This window comes from Myotis yumanensis, unplaced genomic scaffold (genome assembly GCF_028538775.1).
Source record: "Myotis yumanensis isolate MYYU_CA2020_CCGP unplaced genomic scaffold, mMyoYum1.0.hap1 SCAF_18, whole genome shotgun sequence".
NCBI classification, from domain to species: Eukaryota; Metazoa; Chordata; class Mammalia; order Chiroptera; family Vespertilionidae; genus Myotis; species Myotis yumanensis.
In genome coordinates this window covers 24,553,638-24,573,742 of record NW_027223769.1, presented here as the reverse complement: position 1 = coordinate 24,573,742, position 20,105 = coordinate 24,553,638, and the positions used below count along the sequence as shown (strand labels likewise).

Below are 20,105 nucleotides of genomic sequence, written 5' to 3'. Positions count from 1 at the left end.
GTCCGTGCCTCCGTGATATCTGCCTTTGTTGCAACCACATTTGCCAGTGTTACTTCCTCATAATTATTCGTGCCTCCTTCTACTCCCTACACATAAATTAAGGTGGTAGGATTAGTGAGGATTTTAATTTTCTTTTTTCCATTTTCTGTATTTTCAAATATTGCAATAAGTACATAAATACAATCTGTATTGGTTTATTTGGGAAAATTAGAACAAAAGCATATAAAATAAAAGGCATTCTCTAGATGTAATCACTATTATTAGATTAATCTTGATTTGCTGTGCATATCCTTCCAAACATTTTTGATGCATACACAAAGTTTGTTGGTTTGTTTTGTTTTAATAAAAATGGGGTTAAAGTCTACAAATGTTTCTGCCCCTTGATTGTTTTACTCATTGCTGAGTTAAGGATATCTTTTCATGTCAGTACACATAAGTGAACTCCTTATTCTTAATGTTTACTTGATATTTTACCCTTGCAAATAGCCATCCATGGATACCCTTATACCTACATCTTTCAGGACTTCTGCAAATATTTCTGTGGGATATAGTTCTAGAAATAGAATTGATGGGCTTTTACATTTTCAATAGATGACAAAATTATCCTCCCCTCCTAAAAGGAACTATTTTACATTCTCAGCAACCTTTCCCCCACACTTTCATTTTTGCCAATTTCAAAGGCAAAAAAAAAAAGCATTTTATTGATTACTAAGTCCTTCATTGGATTGCTTGTCTCTTTGTTTGTAAGAGAGCTTATTTATTATTGATATTAACCTTTTGTTATATATGTTGCAAATATTTTGTGTTCATGTCTTATTTTTAACTTTATTTACTTATTTACTTTTGAATCCTCACCCAAGGATATTTTTCCATTGACTTTTAGAGAGAGCGGAAGAGAAAGGAAAAGACAGAGAGAAATATTAATGTGAGAGAAACACATCAATAGGTTGCCTCCTGCACAAGCCCCGACTGGAGATCGAACCTATAAATTAGATATGTGCCCTGACCAGAAATCGAACCCGTCACCATTTGGTGTATGGGACAACTCCCCAACCAACTAAGCCAGCCAGCTAGGGCTTAACTTCATTTATTTATTTATTTTATACTTACTTTTGTTATTTTATTTTTCATACTAGAGACCCGGTGCACAAAAATTCGTTCACTCTGGGGGTGTCCCTCAGCCCAGCCTGCCCCCTCTTGCAGTCTGGGACCCTTCAGGGAATGTTCACCTTCCGGCTTAGGACCTAAGCCAGCAGTCAGACATCCCTCTCGCAGTCCAGGAGCCCTGACTCCTTACCGCCCGCCTGCTCACTGCTCCTTAGCGCTGCCTCAGAGGCGGGGAGAGGCTCCTGCCACCACAGCTGCGCTCACCTGCCCGGCTTTTGGCTGAGCAGCGCCTCCCCTGTGGGAGTGCACTGAGCACCAGGGGGCAGCTCCTACATTGAGTGTCTGTCTCCTGGTGGTCAGTGCGTGTCATAGCGATCCATCGTTCTGCCGTTTGGTCAATTTGCATATTACCCTTTTACTATATAGGATAGGATATTTTATTTTGCAGTTTTTAATAAATGTAACTTTGAAAATAAAGAACATTTCAAAACAAAAGTGGTAGTACTTTTGGTGACTGTTCAGTCAATAGTTGTCAGCTGGTTCATTTGACCTGTTTTCCATGCGGGTAGCCTGCAGAAAGGAGAGTTGGTGTTTTCTGTTTCATTTAGAACTTCTCCTTGATCTCCATGTCAAGTCTGTCTTGAATGCTTTGGAGGCCCTGGATACAAAGGGACAGTCTGTGCGGTACTTGAGCCAGCACTCTTCTCTTCTGCATTCCTCTTTTAAGCTTAGTTGTGTTAATTAGATATTTGATCCTCTTTCCACTCAGAAAGGGTTATGTCATTTGCTTAGCGCAACCTGAAATACAAATCCTCCCCATAAGTGATATGGAATAGTATATTTTCCTTCCCTGCCACAGTGTAACATCGCTTCTTATAAAAATGTATTTGAAATGTGTAAAGAACACTGAACTTCTCAGAAGAACACAAATGTAAAACAGCCATAAACCGTTCAGGAATGTCTATTTGCTTTTCCAAAATTCCCAGGTCGATGTTGTCGACTCCCTTATTTACCTGAGTGGCCAATTACTGAAAAGCCCATTTCAGAACAGCAGCACTCTGGGCTTCCAAATTCCTGTGACTGTCTGCCTCGTTCACTCCCTCAATGGTGTAGCGAAAACTGACGAAGCAAGTGGGCCAAGATCCAAGCCTGACATTGAGCAGGTGGGTGCGGTACATGCCACTGGCCGACTCTCCTCAGAAACGTTCGGTCTGGACAGGTCCAGGTCTCCCACAGCCTCCCCCCAGACTCTCACAGCCCAGCTAAGCCTGCAGCACTGACGACACTGCTCTGTGAATCCTGCTCTGAGTCCTCTCTCTACCCCAGCGAGCCCAGCCTGCCGAATGCTGTCATCTGGTGAAAAGACCTTAGTGACGCGCTTGGCACACAGCAGGCACTCAGTAAGTTATGTTTGCTGTGCACATGAGACAATGTTCCGACATTGTTAGTCATTAGGGAAATGCAAATCAGCTTCCACTTCACACCTAATAACAAGCGAGGGCAAGGAGGCAGAGAAAATGGAACCTTCATACACTGTTAGATTGTAAGATGGTACAGCTCTTTGCAAAGCAGTTTGACAGTTCCCCCAAAGTGTTAAAAATATAATTACCATGTGACCTAGTAATTCTACTCCATGGAATAGATCCACATATGTCCGTCCGCCTGAAACTTGTACAGTCATGTTCATAGCAATATTATTCAAGTGGCCAAATAGCAAAAAAGTGGAAACAACCCAGATGTCCATGATCTGATGAATGGACAGAGAAAAAGTGGTATGTCCATAAAATGGAATCGTATTCGGTAACAAAAAAGAATGAAGTACTGATACAAACTACAACATGGATGAACCTTGAAAGTATTATGACAAGTGAAGAAGCCAATCACAAAAGACCATATATTATGATTCCATTTATATGAAGTGTCAGAGAGGCAAATCTATAGACTGTAGATGAGTGGTCACCTAGGGATTGAGGAGATAGGGACAGAAGAATGGACAGTGACTGCTACTGGGTTCTGGGTTTATTTTACGAGAGAGAAAAATATTCTAAAACTAGATCATGGTTCTAGTTGCACAACCCTGTGAGTTTACAGAAAAACCTTTGAATTGTATACTCAAAATGGGTGAATTGTATGTGTGAATTCATTATAATAAAGCTCTTTTTAAATATAAAAAAAAACGATCATACGCAGATCTAGGGCAGCTTATATCATGGGGCAAAAGAAATACATATTTCTTTGGGGGCCCTCTTAGTGGCACAGGGGATGATGACTCTTTAGCCAGACTACAGGTACTGCCTATGGGTTCTCTCCAATGAATGTCACCTCCCATTACATCATTGTCAAGATCCCTGTTCCCCTTCCAACGCCCTCAAAATCATCCTTTCACTAACACAATACCCTGAGGTTACACAAGTCACATGATATTTCCCTCTAAATGCAGGTAGAAAATATCCTGAAAAAGTCCTTGATGGCCCTTGGGGAGATCCAGGAAACATTTCTACGGCAGCATCCATTTTCTGAGTCTTCGGTGACTTTGACCTCTTCCATTGCTACCCTGATGTTGAGCAGGTAGCATAGGAGGAAAGGAGGGAGGGAGGGAAGGCGAGAGGGAGGGATTTTAAGAAGGGAGGAACGAAGGAAGGAGAGTTTCATTTTAGGTTTTTGACCTTTAGAGAATAGATTGATTCCCATTTCACTTCTTTTTCATTAGCCAAAACATATCAACTTTGCCTCTGAGCTCTTACACTCTCGGATACCCAGCACCCATGCGGTTAGCCTTCCCATCAGCTTCGGCGCTGGAGGAGCTCTTGAATAAACACCCAGGAGTTAATGTTCAAGTGAGTGTGAAGTTGAGTCTGACCAGAATAAAAGTGAGATTTGGTGGCTGTAGGCTTTTGGGTGACAAGAATGCACCATGAAATGTAAGCTAACAGACCAAACAAGAGATGGTTGCGTGCTGTTAATTTCTGTTTTACACTGGCAGGATTGGAGGCCTCTGAAAATGATCCACGGTAGAATGGGGAGCATTAAACAAGCTTTTGGATTTAACTAAGTTTCTGTGTTATGATGTGGATTGATTCAACTCTTCACTATTTTATAAAGCTAGGAATATCTGAATAATCACTGATTCAATATACTGACCTAGTCATATCAGTATATTGCATTTCTTTTCAGCAATTACGTAACAAACAGAAGTAGAATTGTTGCCTTATCCTGAAGAAAAGAATACTTCCTAGTAAAATGAATCCTCTAGGTATAAAGATGTAAAAATAATAATAATTCTGAGGGTCACAGTAAATGACTCATCTTTAACTAATTAATTCTTTCTCATATGATCCTATATAATAAAAGGCTAATATGCAAATCCACTGAAATTCAGAACAACCAGTCGCTATGACACACACTGACCACCAGGGGGCAGATGCTCAACTCAGGAGCTGCCCCATGGTGGTCAGTGCGCTCTCACAGGGGGACCACCACTCACCCAGAAGCTGGGCTCACGGCTGGCGAGAGCCTCTCCTGCCTCTGCAACAGTGCTAAGGACATCCTATAGCTGGCTTGGGAAGCGGGCCTAAGTCATCTGTCGGACATCCCCCAAGAGCTCCCAGACTATAAGAGGGTGCATGCCAGGCTAAGGGGCCCCCCTCCCCCGTCCCGAGTGCATGCATTTCATGCACTGGGCCTCTAGTCTTATAACGAGAGGTATTTCATTTGAGATATTAGCAAGGGGGGAAATCCCAACATTTACTTTAATTTATGGTATCTGATTACCTTATTATGTACCAGGGTGTTATTTATAAATATTTTGGTAATTGCTGAAACTGAAGTTTTCTTGTCTCTAGATAACAGGACTAGCTTTCAATCCCTTCAAGGATTTTGATGAGAAGAACATTGTTGGAAGTGTCGGAAGTGTGGTACTAAGTTCTAATCATAAATTGCTCCGAGTCCGTGACTTAATGGAGGATATTGAGGTATGACTTGATTATTAGGAAATAAAATAGAAGGAACTAGGAATTCCTGGAGAAAAGCATAGAAGGCAGCAACTCCATGAAGGAAGTCATTGGAGATTCATGGGAGTGACATTGTTTCATTAACACCTTTACTTAGGATATTGTATAAACTTTTCCTTATAAGTCGTTTTAGATCTTAGCCTATTACCCTTCCTTAACCCCTGACACTGTGTTACCTACTAAATTTCAAAGAGGAAGACTTAGGAAGTTTCATCCCATTATCCCTATAAAGGAGACTGACAGGTGTCAATCAATGGGTCATCTTAAATTTGAAGAGTGATGAACTGTCTCTCATTCTAGATCATGCTCTGGAGAAATGCAAGCATGGAAACCCACCCCACCAGCATCAACATGAGCACGGACTATTTTACCATCACAGTGAACGTCACTTCCCTGGAGAAATCCCTGATCGTGTGCATAGAGCCTGAAAGTCCCGTTTCAATGACACTCTACCTGGGGTTCGAGTATCAGCCTAACCACACTTTCTTTCACCTGAACATGACCCTGCCAAAGGCTCAGGTGGAGCAGAAAGGTAAGACTCCTCTCAGGTGTCAGCAGTTGACCACAGCACTTTGCAATGCATGTTTTTCTTTTCTTTTTAAATTAACTTTTTTTTAGATAACTGTATATTCACATGCAATTGTAAGAAATAAAAACAGATCTTATATACTTGTCACTCAGTTTCTCCTAATGCTAATCTCTTGCTTAACTGTAGTGCAATGAGGAAATGACATTGGTCCAATGCACTGATCTTATTCAGATACCACTACCTTACAAGCACTCCTGTGTTTGTGTTTAGTCCTATGTACTTTTATCACGTGTATAGATACATGTGACCATGAAATGCATTTATTTTATTTTATTTTATTTTTTTAATCCTCAACCAATGATATTTTTCCATTGATATTTAGAGAGCATGGAAGAGAGGGGGAGAGACAGAGAGAGAGAAACATCGATGTGAGAAAGACACATCGATTGGTTGCCTCCTGCACCTGCCCCGACCAGGGCCGGGGATAGAGCCTGCAACCAATCAAGATATGTGTCTTTGACCAGTCCTTCATTCCATGTGCTGACGCTCTTTCCACTGAGCTAAACCGGCCAGGGCATGAGATGCATTTTTTAAAAGATGGATTGTGTGATATATAGAAGGATATTTATGTGATAAAGCAAATTTAGTAAATGTTAATTATAGAATCTGGTTATGATTTTATGGATGTTCCTGTAAAATTCTCTCAACTTTCTATATGATTGAAAATTTTCATAATAAAACTAGTGGCCCGGTGCACAGATTCATGTGCATTGAAAGGAAATTAGGTCAGTCAAGAATTGCCGCTGCCAAGTCACCACAGCTCAGCAGTAAACCAGATTCGGGGCCGACAGTGCCCCAGCAGCAACGTAACCCATGGCCAAAGGTGGAATCGTGTGGCCCCGCGAGGAATTGGGCTCCCTCCTCTCTGGTTCCGGGGTGCATCACCCGAGAACCACCGCTGCCAAGTCACTGCAGCTCGGCAGCTCCTGCGTTGAGCGTCTGCCCCCTGGTGGTCAGTGCGTATCATAGGTACCAGCTGGTGGGACAGTTGGATGGTCACTTAGCCTTTTATATATATAGATGTTGAGACTTCTGCAGAAGTAAAGTTCCAGCACAATGGGTCATAATATATCTCAAATGTTATATGTATAGATGAATATGTATATGTAATATATCACTTATATTTCAACTTTATTTCTAATCTTAGGTTTAGGTAATGCCTGGAGATATCTCAGTAAGTCTTGGTATAAGATCAGAATGACTATGTTGTAGTTTAGAAAAGTTAACAATTTCTCTGACATATATAAGTAGTAAAGAATTTCTGAGATATATAAATAGTGCCTGGAATATACTTGACCAAAGAACTTTAAATGTAGTACTGAAAAGCCTTAATAGAGAGCTACCCTTGGCCGTAAAGATGTTGGGGAAGATAATCAGAATGGACAAAGCATGTTGTAGTCTCCCTCGTGACAGTCTACCCATATTGAAGGAGCTTTTTCTGGCTCCCGCATGGGCCTCGCTAACAGACACAGTCACTTTGTAAGTGACCCTTCCCTTTAGACAAAGCCCCTGCGGCAGCAGCTCTCGCTGCTGGGTGCCAGCTATGGAGTCAGAACATGCACTCCCTTCTTCTCGCTGCTCTTGGCAGTAATCTCGTGTCATTTGGAGCTGGGAGACATCTTGGAGATTCTTTCGTTTAGACTCCTTGTTTAAAAGATAAGAAAAGTAGAGATTTGGTGACTTAGCAACCACCTGTGACAGAGCCAGGCCTGAAATCAGGCCTCTGGCGTGCGGTCCAGGCTCCGTCCTGGAACCACTCTGCTCCTGTCCTCGCTCCGTCCTTGGGTTTCATCACCCCCTACACCTGGGTCTTCTATCTACTAATTTTAGTGTGTGATGATTTCATTTTTCTAAAACTCTTAATACAGTCTAATTCCTTAGGCCTAAATTTTCATTCATCAAAAGAAGATGGTTTTTTACTGCAGCAGGAGTTACCCAGGGCCCTGGATTGTACTTCTGGTCATTTTTTAAAGAAATCATTGTGACTCTAAGCTTATTACTTTGTAAAGTAAAATAACAACAGGCCCTTCAGAAGAAAGGGTTAACAGTATTTTTCTCCCACGTGCAATGCAATTAAGCACTCTCCGTCGTTCTCAGATGAGGAGTATACATGGGTGCTGACTCCAGGGAGTTTGCAGCATGGGATCGGCATCTACTACATAACAGCCGTGTTGAATAAAAGCAAGGAGGAGGCTCAGCGGACTCCCACCCTGTTCTCCATCGTCACTGCGCTCACTCAGTGCTATTTTTGGGACAGCCACAACAGCACGTGGAAGAGCGACGGGTGTCAGGTGAGAAGCTGTGCCGCTTCCCCGCCTCCCTCCTTCCTACCTTCGCTGGCATTGAACACGGTGCATCTGTTACCTCAGTTCCCTTCAAAATCATAGAAGGAGCCGGGTGGCTCAGTGGGTTGGAGCATCACCCCATACACCAAAGGGTTGCAGGTTTGATTCCTTCTCTCTCTCCCCCCTATCCTCCCTTCCCTCCCTTGCTTCTTTTCTTCTTCCCTTCCTCCCTTACCCTCTGTCCCTTCCTCTCTATATAAAAATCCATGAAGAAAATCCATTCTCAGGTGAAGATTAAAAAAAAATAGAAGGGAAATAAATCAGCTGGGAAGAAGGACAGTGGTGTGTAGTGGGCTGGGCAGGAGTCTCTCTTTGGAGCAGGCCGTGCTTCATATTTGTGATTTCTTTCTCAAGCATTAATCCACGGTGAATGTGACAGTTCCAGGTAAAATAAGAAAAGCAATATGGGGAAGCTGTTCAAGTCTGCAAGTATTAAACATGTTGTGGGTAAACGGAAATAAACTTCCTGCTAAATAAAAGAGGATTTTTGTACTTAAAAAGAAGCTCGCCCATTCTTGTACCCTCCAGGCCAGGGACAGATTGTCACCTTTGTAATAATGCGGACTCCCGGGTGTCTGCCCACTGCACAGTGACACTACATTTTCACACCAGTGGTTCTGTGAGGTCCTGTCTGCTGCAGATCCTGGTCCACTTGCACAGAGCGTGCTGCAAGGTTCTGGAAACCATGAGGCTGCTATGAGCCATCTGAGAAGGTGTCGCCTGGATTGGGACTAGAAGGAAAAGGGTTCCCTGGACAGCACCCGCATCGCTCGTGGCCTCAAGCGGTGGTTTCTGGAGGATCGGGTGCTGCTTCCCAAGCACATCCTCAAACCGGAGGCTTGTCTGTGAAGATTCTGTTGCCGTAAACCTGGGTGGGCCTGCGATCCTGCCTCTCAAACGGCTCCCAGGGGAGGCAGTGCTGCTGGTCAGGGAAGCCACACTCCAGCAACAGGCTCTCTCCCCTGGCAGAGCAGTGACCCCTGACGCAACAGGCATCAGGATGTGTCTCGCCTCCTGGAAGCCTCCCTAGTGTTAGGCTCTGTGAAGGGAACAGAGCTGCAGAGAACGGATGAGAGTTCCCCCACGGGCGGAATACAGGTGGGGCGACCAGAACTTAAAACCTTGTGCCATGCAGAGAAATCACTCATAATGACACTATTGTAGACTTTTCATCTGCGAGATCAAACATGGAATGGGTACCTTCCATTTACTCGCCTAGTAACTTTTTTTAAAATCCTCACCCGAAGATATATTTCTATTGATCTGAGAGAGAAAGGAGGGGAGAGAGAGAGAAACATTGATGTGAGAGAGAAACATCGATCGATTACCTACCATTTGCTCTCCAACAAGATCAAACCTGCAACCTAGATACGTGCCCTGACTGGGAACCAATCCACCACCTTTTGGTCTACGGGGACAACGCTTCAAGCAACTGAGCTGGTTATAGTTAAATTTCTATATCACCTTCAAGTGATAAGGGGGGAGGGCGGAAAGGCCAGGGTTTATGCCTTAGGCCTAAATTTTCATTCATCAAAAGAAGATGGTTTTTTACTGCAGCAGGAGTTACCCAGGGCCCTGGATTGTACTTCTGGTCATTAACTGAGCCACTTGGCCAGCGTCCTGGTGACGTTTAAAAAAAAAATTTATGAGGAAATGTTACAACATATGGAAAGTTATAAGGAATAATATAATAAAAGCATGACACACCACTCAGCTTTATTACGGGATTAGCACTTTACTCTATTTAGATGTGTAGAAAGAAGAAGACACTCAGGCATAATCTAAGTGCTCTGTATATCCTTCACCAATTCCATTCCCTTCCTCCCCACAAAGGGTGACCACCAGCCTGAATTTAGTGTGTTCATGCTCCCACCGAGTGTTTATTGAGCATCCCAGCCAGGCCAAGGCCCGGAGCCAGAGGTGCAGTGATGGACGGAACAGTGTCCTCATGAGCGTACGTCCCAGTGAGGACACCGGCAGGCGCAGAGACATAAGGGTTGTTTTGGTCTTTGTGCAAATGGCACCAAACTGTACAGTCCTTCTGTAACTTGGGTTTCCACTCAGCATTTATCCATGTTTATATTCCTTTCCACTGTCGTATAGTATTCCACCGGTTGCCTCTACTCGTGTCTTTACCTGTTTGTATGTTCTGCCGTTAGTAGACAGACAGGCGCTCCGGGTGTTTTATGTTCTAAGCAGTGCTGGCAGGGCATTCTTTTCCATGTCCCCTTGTGCACGTGTGTGAAGTGCCCTGGGCTACACAGTCAGCCCTGGAATTGCCGGACTCAGAGGGTTTGTGCTTCTTCAGCTTCACCAGATGTTGCCAGCGCGCTGTGCGCATTGGTGATACGCGTTTACACCGCCAGCAGCAGTGAATGAGCGACCCAGACATTCTGCTCCCGCTCTGACCTGCCGGTGTGGATGGTTCACGGCTGGCCCTTCGTTAGCCTCAGTGTCTCGATTCTATTCCAGGTCGGGCCACAGAGCACAGTGGTGAGAACCCAGTGCCTCTGTAACCACCTGACCTACTTTGGCAGCGACTTCTTCATAGTGCCCCGGACAGTGAACGTTGAGGACACGATCAAGCTATTCCTGCGCGTGACCAACAACCCTGTTGGGGTGTCCTTGCTGGCCAGCCTTTTGGGGTTCTACCTGCTCCTGTTTGTGTGGGCTTGGAGAAAGGATCGGGCAGATATGCAGAAGGTGAGGAGACCTTGATTCCAAAAGTTTTGCCACAGCGGCTTGAGTATGTTGAACAAGGTGGGGAAAAAACACCTTCATCCAAAGAGGCAGGTCCTGTGGTTCCAGGAGAAATTCAGGTGCGAGTGTTCTTAAATTTCTCTTTATATCTACTCTCTCGAGGCCTAGGAACTTAACTCTTTATATCTTTTTTTTTCTTTTGGCCAAGGTTGAATTCTCATGTGATTCATTTAGGGATAGGCCAAAAGAAAACATGTAGAGAATTTAACTATAACCAAATGCATGTTTATCTCACTTTACACATTGCACATGAAAGTTATATGTAGGCCAAGTTATAATTTATTATAATTGCAATATATAAAAAAACGTTTAAGAAACTTTTTTTGAAACAAACAAAAAATGCTTTGATGGCTGCTTGTTCTTAATTTCTGTTCTATTTCTTTCTTGCTCTTGTATTTTCTTCATCTTGGAAATTGTAGAATGCACAACATGTTCACTTCTTTGTTGCCATGAGTATAGGGATTGCCAGTTTTAGTAAATAAAAATACAGAACACCCAGTTAAATTTGAATTTCACATAAATAGTGAATGCATTGTTGGTGTAAGTATGCCCACAGATTATTCAGTGTTTGTCTGAAATTCAAGTTTAACTGGATGTTTTATATGTTATCTACCTGGGTGGGAGGGAAGTGGGAAGATTGAGAGGCCCAAGACGTGGTTGATTCTATGACTATTTCCTTTTAGAGGCATAAACCCTGGCCTTTCCGCCCTCCCCCCTTATCACTTAACCTAGGTCTGCTTACACCTCCCTTCGCGTTCCAGACCATGGCCAGCTCTGCAGCCGTGCATCCTCCTGCTCCCTAGCGGGGGAAGCAGCTCCACGAGCCTGAGTAAGGGTCAGCCCATTTTCTTGGTTCTGCTTTTCCTGCAGGTGAAGGTCACTGTCCTGGCCGATAATGACCCCAGCTCTCGGTGTCACTACCTTATTCAGGTCTCCACTGGATATCGAAGAAGGGCCTCTACAACAGCTCAGGTTAATGACACACATGCCCCACATTCACGGCTCCGGCTCCTACCACGTGAGATACAATACACTCTGCTATCCCAGCGTCCTGTAGCACTTACGGGGGGTCCCAGAGGGCTACTTCCTAGTTCTACACTGCGAATCTGAAGAGCCCTCTGTCCTTGTCTCAGATCCCAGAGACCTCATCTCAGTCCAGTGTCTCTGCCTTCACCTTTCTCCTTGGGGATAAACCAAAGAACCAAATAACCATGTGAGGACTTCCTGTGTCATGTCTCAGGTGGTGGTCACCCTGTATGGGTCCGAGGGACGGAGTGAGCCCCATCACCTCTGGGACGGCCAGAAGGCAGTCTTTGAACGAGGGGGACTGGATGTCTTCCTGCTCGGCACCCGGTCCTCCCTGGGGGAGCTGCACAGCCTCCGGCTCTGGCATGACAACTCGGGTGCCAGCCCTGCCTGGTAAGCACCTGCCTCACGCTGGCTTGTTGTGGGCTCAGCTTGTCATCGCAGCAAATCACAACAGTCCTTGAGCCAAGAAGTCACAGTTAGATGTACATTTCAAAGCTGTCTATAAAGAAGAAACCCCCGAAATCAGTGTGGAAATTAACATTATGATTTTTTGTGGATTTAAGAATGATAGATGTTTTATTTTTCTTTTATTTTCATTAAATGTTGTCATGGTGTGTACAACAAATAATCACAAGGAAGTACCACAAATCAAAGGTGTCTCTAATATGAAACATATAGTCAAAGAGTAAATTCAATAAACAGCTATATCCTGAATACTGTGCATTGGGTCAGAACTCAGAGCTCACGAGAGAGGAAAGGTGGAATTAAGAAGTGGTGTGTGCCTAGGGACGGTCAGTGATGAGGCTGTGCTGAGCCCAGATGGTTCTGCATCTCCCTTCAGCAGCACCGTGGGAATGAGGGGAGGGGAGGGGAGAAAGTAGATGATGAAATGAATTAAGGGTGAAGATTATTGGTTTGTTGGGATTAGGAAAAAATAAGGGAATGAAGTCAATATCCAAGGCTCGTGTACTCAAGCCTCATTCCTGAATACCGGCCACTCTGAAAAGAGTGTGCAGCTGCCCAAAGTCAGTCTTGCCTTCTAGGCTAGATACACCAGCCACTAGGCCGCAAGAGCCTAATAATTTGCTTACTGTTTCCATTCTGATTGGGCATCTACAGATCAGTTTGTACACTATCATCTCAGTTTCATTTACAAAGGTGAATAATAAGCACTTGACAAGATGCTCAACTCCGTTAGTCATCAGGAAATGCAAATTAAAACCACAGTGAGATAGCACTAACTAAACACCCAGCAGCATGACTAAAATTAAAAAGTCCAACAAAACCAAGTTTGGGAGAGGGTGGGGCACACTCACAGCAGCACTGGTGGGCGTGTAAAATGGTGCAGCCACATTGGAGAACAGGCTGTTAGTTTCTTGTACAGTTAACCATACACTTACCATATGACCCAGACATTCCGCTCCTAGATAAATGAAAAAAAATATGTCCTTCAAGACTTATACACGTATATTCATAGCTGTTTTATTGTTAGTAGCCCAAAACTGGAAACAACACAAATGCCCATCAGGTGAATAAAGAAATAAATGTTAGTATATTCATTAGATGGAATACTACTCACCGACGAAAAGAACAGTCTGCTAATACGTACGACATGGATGAATTCCTAAAAGAAGCCAGACTGTGCGAATACATACTGTGTGAATCACATATATGAAATTCTTTTAAAAAGGAAAACTACAGAGACAGTAAGCAGATCAGAGGTCACCTGGGGCCAGGGGTGAGCCCCTGTTCTGTAAGATAGAGGCAGACGGGATGCCTGTAGAGGTGGCCGGGCACCTCGCAAATGGAACTGGGAAGCTTGGAGGACACACACACACACACTGGACTGTTTGTAGGTTACAGGATCTGCATTCTGTGTTCGGTTCATGAACTCCCTGAGGAAATGGGATAAGCTCTCGTTTCTCCCTTTAGTTCTTGCCTTGCAATGAGACAGAACCCACTGACAGGGCAAGATTACTTCTTTTTTTTAAATTATCTGATTTGTTTTTTATTTAAGTATAATTAACATACAACATATTAGTTTTAGGTATACAATATAATGATTCAGTATTTGTATATTTTGCAAGATGATCACCATAGTAAGTCTAGTAACATCTATCACCATACATAGTTACAGAATTCTTTTTCTTGTGCTGAGAAATTCTAAGATCTACTCTCTTAGAACTTTTTAACATGCAGTACAGTATTATTAACTGTAGTCGCCATGTTGTACACTATGTCCCCATGACTTACTTGTTTTATAACTAGAAGTTTATATCTTTTGATCCCGTCACCCATTCCCCCCAAATCTCCTACCTTTGGCACCCACCAGTCTGTTCCTCTTATCTTTGAGCTTTTTTTTTGTTTTTGCTTTTAGAGTCCACATATACGAGAAATGATATGGTATTTGTCTTTCTCTGTCTGACTTATTTCATTTAGCATAATGCCCTCAAGGTCCATCCATGTTGTTGCAAATGGCAGTTGCATTCTATTTTACGTGTGTGTGTGCACGTGTGTGTGTGTGTGTGTGTGTGTGTGTGTGTGTGTACACCATATTTTTAAACCCATTTATCAATGGACATTTAGGTTGTTTCTATAGATTGCTTCTTAATACAACAACTGAATTGTGCCCCCCTCCCTAACATGGCTATCTTCATTTTACTATAGGTATGTAAACCAGGTAATTGTCAGCGACATGGCAGATAACAGGAAATGGCATTTCCTATGCAATTGTTGGCTGGCCGAGGACCTTGGAGACTGTGAGCGTGACCGGGTCTTCATACCAGTCTCAAAGAAACAGCTCTTTTCCTTTAGGTATTGTTGGGAAATGATGGTGTTTTACAGATCTCTGAAGCTCTGTTCATTTTTCATCATTCTTTACTCTTTCTGTTCTTCAGACTGTATAATTTAAATTGACCTATCTTACGTTTGCTGATTCTTTCCTCTGCCCACTCAATTATGTTGTGAGCCTCTCTACTGAATTTTTCATTTCATTTAGTGTATTTTTCAACTGCGGACTTGCTACTCAGTTCTTTTTACAAAATAATTTATCTTTATTGATATTTTTATTTGGCAAAATATCATTCTCATTTACTTTCCTTTAGTTCTTTAGACATAGTTTCCTTTAGTTCTTTGAACACACTTAAAATGACTTGAAGTCTTTGTCTAGTAAATCCAATGTTGTGGCTTCCTCGAGGGCAATCTGAGGAGGAGGGTGTCTCTAGCTTTACAACCTGGAAATGTAAGTAAATTTGCCCCAAAGAGAATCACTGTCTCTATTTTTCCAGGGCTGTCTGCTTATACCAAGATTCCTTAAAAGATAGTCCAGGAGCAAATATTTTATGAATGCCTACATGTGACGTATTCGTGGAGAATTGCCTCCAACACTGCCTTTGTTGTTGTGTCAGTTTTTGTCAGTCTGGCTGTTATTCTTTTCAAGTAGAATGCCATTTCTCTTTCATATTTTACCTTAATTCTTGATGTTCCAAATTTTATCATAATTCTTTTTACTATGGATTCATTTTTTTAATCCTATTTGGTACTCAGAAGGTACTTTTAAAAATGCTTTTATTATGGTAAAGTACACTTTACATAGAATGTACTTGTAATATGCAAAATCACATCTTCAATTCTGAAATATTCTCAGATGTCACTTCTGAAAATATCGTTCATCTGACATTCTCTTACTCTCTGTTGGAGCCTCAAACTATCCTCCATGGTGTTTGTTTAATATAATATGTGTGTGTGTGTGTGTGTGTGTGTGTGTGTGTGTATATGTGTGTACTAGAGGCCCGGTGCACGAAATCCATGCATGGGTAGGTTCTCTAGGCCTGGCCAGTGATCAGGACCGATTGGGGCCTCCAGCTGCTGGCCAGGGCCTCCCTTCATTCCGCACTGATGTGGTGGTCAGCGCACGTCATAGTGAGCAATCGAACTCCCGGTCTCCCCATCTAACTCCCAAGTGGACACTGCATATTAGCCTTTTATATAGAGAGATGTTTTATTTCGGAGAGGGAGAGAGAGAGATAGAAACATCAATGATGAGAGAAAATCATTGATTGGCTGCCTCCTGCACGCCCCCTAATGGGGATTGAGCCCACAACCCAGGCATGTGTCCTGACTGGTAATTGAACCATGATCTCCTGGCTCATGGGTCAACACTTAAATACTGAACCACACCGGCCGGGCAACGTTAGATTTTTTTATGTGGTGAGGAATTTTGAGTTGTATATTCATTTCCAGTGTTTTATTATTAAATCTCAATCTCTGTCTATTTCCACTCTTACTCTGCCTCGTAGCTTTTCTGATGTTCCAATCCAATCCTCACGTCTCTAGAACTAGGCCTTATTACAGCATTTTGGAGCTCCTATTCCTCAGTGAAATCAGTGCAGCTAGGGCTATTGCAGATCTTGTCATGAAGCGCTGGGTCCCTTGGATCAATTGCTGGTCCTGGGGCTGCCCTCTTTCGCCCACGCTCTGCTGTCCACGTGTAGCTCTGTGGCATGTTGTTCTGTAGTTTCCTTTCATAAGCTCCAGCTCAGCCCTGGCTTCAGGCAGTGGAGATGGCTCAGCTCTCCCTTTCCCAGTCTATGAAACACGTAGTCCCGTTCCCCTGCCAGTGCCAGCCTCCCCCTTGTCCTGCCTTCTCCCAGACCTGGAGCCCGTCAGCCCGTGGCTTCTTCCCCTGGTTTCTCACTCCGTTCCTCCCTCAGAGATGTGTATTTTGTTTGGAAGCCAAGCTAATATTTTGGTTCTTTCTTTGTACATCTTCTTTACAGTTCCTCCACCTTTGGAGTAGAGAATGTGCTCAGAATATGACTTCAGCAAACTATCTTGAGTGCAAACCTAATGCAGACTTTTTAAAAGTAAAAATATTTATCAAAATGCTTTAAAGAAATAAGCAAATATATCTTGAAGACTAAAAAATAAATTTTTAGGTGAAACAAAAAAAAGCAAAAGCAAAAACTCTTAAAAAGCTAAAGCAACAGTTTTTAATTTTAAAATCTCAAACCACATAAATTAACTTTACCCTCAAAACCTTTTTATCCTAAAATAACAAAAGAATCATGCTCTCAGTCATGTGACAGCGCCTTCACAGAGGTGTGAGTCGTGGCGGAGTTGTTGCTATGCAGCTTGTTGCTGGGCAAGCCGCCCCTTCGTCTAGGGCACTTTCAGGATGCAACCTCATGTCTCTCCTGTTGTCATTTGTGTTCTCAGACACCTGTTCTCCTCCATGATCGTGGAGAAGCTCACCCAGGATTCCCTGTGGCTCTCGGTGGCCACTCGCCATCCCTGGGACCAGTTTACGAGAGCCCAGCGGCTCACGAGCTGCATGACCCTCCTGCTCTGCAACATGGTCACCAGCCTCATGTTCTGGAGGATGAACGGCCCCCCCACCCACAGAGACGAGCAAGGTCTGGCTGGTCCTGTGGGTGTTGCTTCCAGCGTGTAACCCTGTCCTCTGCTTCACTCTCCTACTCTCCCTATTCCTACAGCCTCCTGGTGTGCCTTCCTTTCTTCCCTCTGCTGCCTAACGTTAGGGTACGCTAGCACGTCTCACTGTTCCCAGCCACTAGCGAGTGAAGCAGCCTTAGGAACCCATCAGGATCCTCACTGCCATATCTTCTCCTTAGACCAGTGGTTCTCAACCTTGGCTGCACATTAGAACCACCTGGGAATCTTTTTTTTAAATCCTGATTTCTGGGCCTCATCCTCCAGAAATTCTGTTTCTTTGTTACTAATGTTGTGGCCTCACCCCATATCAAAGAAACAGAATTTCCGGAGGATGGGGCCCAGAAGTCAGGATTTTAAAAAGATTCCCAGGTGATTCTAATGTGCAGCCAAGGTTGAGAACCACTGCCTTAGATAATCGCAGTGAAACTGCTAAGCAAAGACTCACACCTGGGAGAGGGGTGACTGTCAGGGGGTTTCGGCTGCTGAGGAGCAAGGTTAACGTAAAGCTTTTCTTCCAGTGGGTCCGTGTGCCGTGACCTGGTCCGAACTGCTTGTCAGCATCCAAACTGCCGTCATCCTCTTCCCAGTCAACCTCGTCATAGGGCGGCTCTTCCCACTGAGTCAGCCCCAGGAGCCTCTGCCCCCCTCGACTCCCCGGCAGGCCTCCTGCCTCTCAGATGCGTCTTCTGAGCCTCTCTCGGCCTCAGAGGCCGTGGAGGTAAGTCTGTGTGGAATTCTACAGGTAAACGCCTGCTTCCTTTCCCCATGTGCTAGAAGAGACCAGGGGAAAGGCTCTTGGGTCTTATTAACCCTGCCAGCTTTCCCCTAGGTCAGTGATGGCGAACCTATGACACGCATATCAGAGGTGACACGCGAACTCATTTTTTTGGTTGATTTTTCTTTGTTAAATGGCATTTAAATATATAAAATAAATATAAAAAATATAAGTCTTTGTTTTACTGTGGGTGCAAATATCAAAAAATTTCTGTATGTGACACGGCACCAGAGTTGGTTTTTCAAAATGCTGACACGCCGAGCTCAAAAGGTTCGCCATCACTGGCCTAGGTCCTGCCCCCTGGGTTGTGATCCACCGGCTGCTAATTTTCCTCCTGGCTCTCGGGCTCCATGGGAGTGCAGAATGTGCCGCTCTGGGCTTGTTTTAGCTTCTGATGTTTGGTCAGACTGTCCCTTTTTTCATTCTATAGTCTCCCATGAAACTAGTTTTTTAAAAATATCTTTTCACTGATTTTAGAGAGAGGAAGGGAGAGAGAGTGCTAGAAACATCAATGATGAAAGAGAATCATTGGTCAGCTGCCTCCTGAACACCCCAAACTGGGATCAAGCCTGCAACCTGGGCATGTGCCCTGACTGGGAATCAAACCATGACCTCCTGGTTCACAGGTCAACGCTCAACCCCTGAGCCACACCAGCTGGGCATGAAACTAGTTTTGAAGCTCCTGGGAGGTGCCTTCTTTTTTAAAAAGCAGAGACAAAATGAGAACTTGAGGTTCTTCACACTAAGGATATGCTCCTCTGAGTAGAGACGGCGACACTGCCACCTGTCGTCACTACCATCCCTGGGTTGATGTCACACAGCCTGACTCTTCTCATCTTGGTTCTGCATTCAGGAGCTGAAGGAAACGGTGGGGTTTCTGCTCAGGAGAGACCCGGGCCTCCTCTCAGAACATGAACCATCCTCATGGGGTTCCTATTGCGTGAGCCAGCTGGTGGCGCTGTTATCCAGCCTCATTCGTTCTCACCTGGAGGCAGCACCCTGCGGGGCAAGTGGTAAGGCCGCAGGTTTAGTACCAATCTCTCCTCCCGCTCCTTTCACTGCTTACCTGTCAGCATCACAGCAGGCACCGTACAACCTTCTGCTTGTTTGAATTTCCTTAGGCTTTTCATAGAGAGCTGATGCTTTGATCCCTCAGTGATACAAAGTAAAGGATTAAGGAAAAACCCACAGAAGTGTTTCCTGTGTGAGACCCCATATGCCATCTGCTTTGTAGAGACTGTTGAAACTTGTCATTCTTTTTCTGCTGTGGGGTGGTGAGATTAGGCAATCTTTGGGTGCCCGAATATAGGTTGGGCCTCCTGGGCACTTAGCTAGTACAGTCACATGTGCTGCAGTTCTGGTGGAAAAGCTCAATCAGGTTATTTTTATTTTTATTGATTTCAGAAAGGAAGGGGGAGAGAGAGATAGAAAATCAATGATGAGAGAGAGTCATTGATTGGCTGCCTCCTGCATGCCCCACACTGGAGATCAAACCCACAACCCGGGCATGTGCCCTGACCGGGAATCAAACCGTGACCTCCTGGTTCCTAGGTCAACACTCAACCACTGAGCCATGCCGACCAGGCTCAGTCAGGTTTTGAAGTCTCTAGATCAAAGCGTGGAATTATACAAGTTGTTAGAAAGTTACTGCTATGCTCAGGGAAGACACTATACAGTAGTGTGGGTGTTGGGTGCAATCTCCACTCCCTGGGAAGTTTAACCTCATCATCAGTTAATGACTTGCTCACCTCCGACAGTTGGTGCTAGTTACTGAAACCCTCCACTTACTAACAATGTCAACCTGGCATCTATTTTCAGTGGCTGCTGAAAACCACCGTCATCTCCGCTGCTACCTGCTCAGGGTTCTGCAGAGGCTGCGGTCGCACTTGAGCACCTTGGGTCCCACCCAGTTCGACCAGCCTGGCGACCTCCTGGGTGCAGCCAGCCACCTGCAGAAGCTCCAGGAGCTCCTGGAGACACACACGCTTCCCGCAGAGCCAGGGCCCGCCGGGTAAGCGCGGCACCTGGCTCTCGTT

The 20,105-nt window shown here is 44.3% G+C and overlaps 1 protein-coding gene across 5 annotated transcripts in view; it reads left to right on the top strand.

Moving 5' to 3' along the window:
- The window catches only part of PKD1L3 (polycystin 1 like 3, transient receptor potential channel interacting), a 70,031-nt gene that overhangs the window by 21,448 nt on the left and 28,478 nt on the right, over window positions 1-20,105 (top strand). For 3 of the 5 annotated variants that reach the window (XM_070398285.1, XM_070398287.1, XM_070398286.1), the window contains 14 exons: window positions 2,094-2,270; window positions 3,548-3,675; window positions 3,818-3,944; window positions 4,950-5,078; window positions 5,418-5,649; window positions 7,804-7,997; window positions 10,524-10,754; window positions 11,682-11,783; window positions 12,052-12,230; window positions 14,508-14,654; window positions 17,058-17,254; window positions 17,813-18,012; window positions 18,923-19,082; window positions 19,888-20,080. In XM_070398285.1, coding sequence (XP_070254386.1) covers window positions 2,094-2,270; window positions 3,548-3,675; window positions 3,818-3,944; window positions 4,950-5,078; window positions 5,418-5,649; window positions 7,804-7,997; window positions 10,524-10,754; window positions 11,682-11,783; window positions 12,052-12,230; window positions 14,508-14,654; window positions 17,058-17,254; window positions 17,813-18,012; window positions 18,923-19,082; window positions 19,888-20,080 — 2,396 coding nt within the window. Of the gene's footprint in view, window positions 1-2,093; window positions 2,271-2,405; window positions 2,508-3,547; window positions 3,676-3,817; window positions 3,945-4,949; window positions 5,079-5,417; window positions 5,650-7,803; window positions 7,998-10,523; window positions 10,755-11,681; window positions 11,784-12,051; window positions 12,231-14,507; window positions 14,655-17,057; window positions 17,255-17,812; window positions 18,013-18,922; window positions 19,083-19,887; window positions 20,081-20,105 lie in introns of those variants that run through there. The other 2 variants (XM_070398289.1, XM_070398288.1) reach the window with 2 other exon arrangements.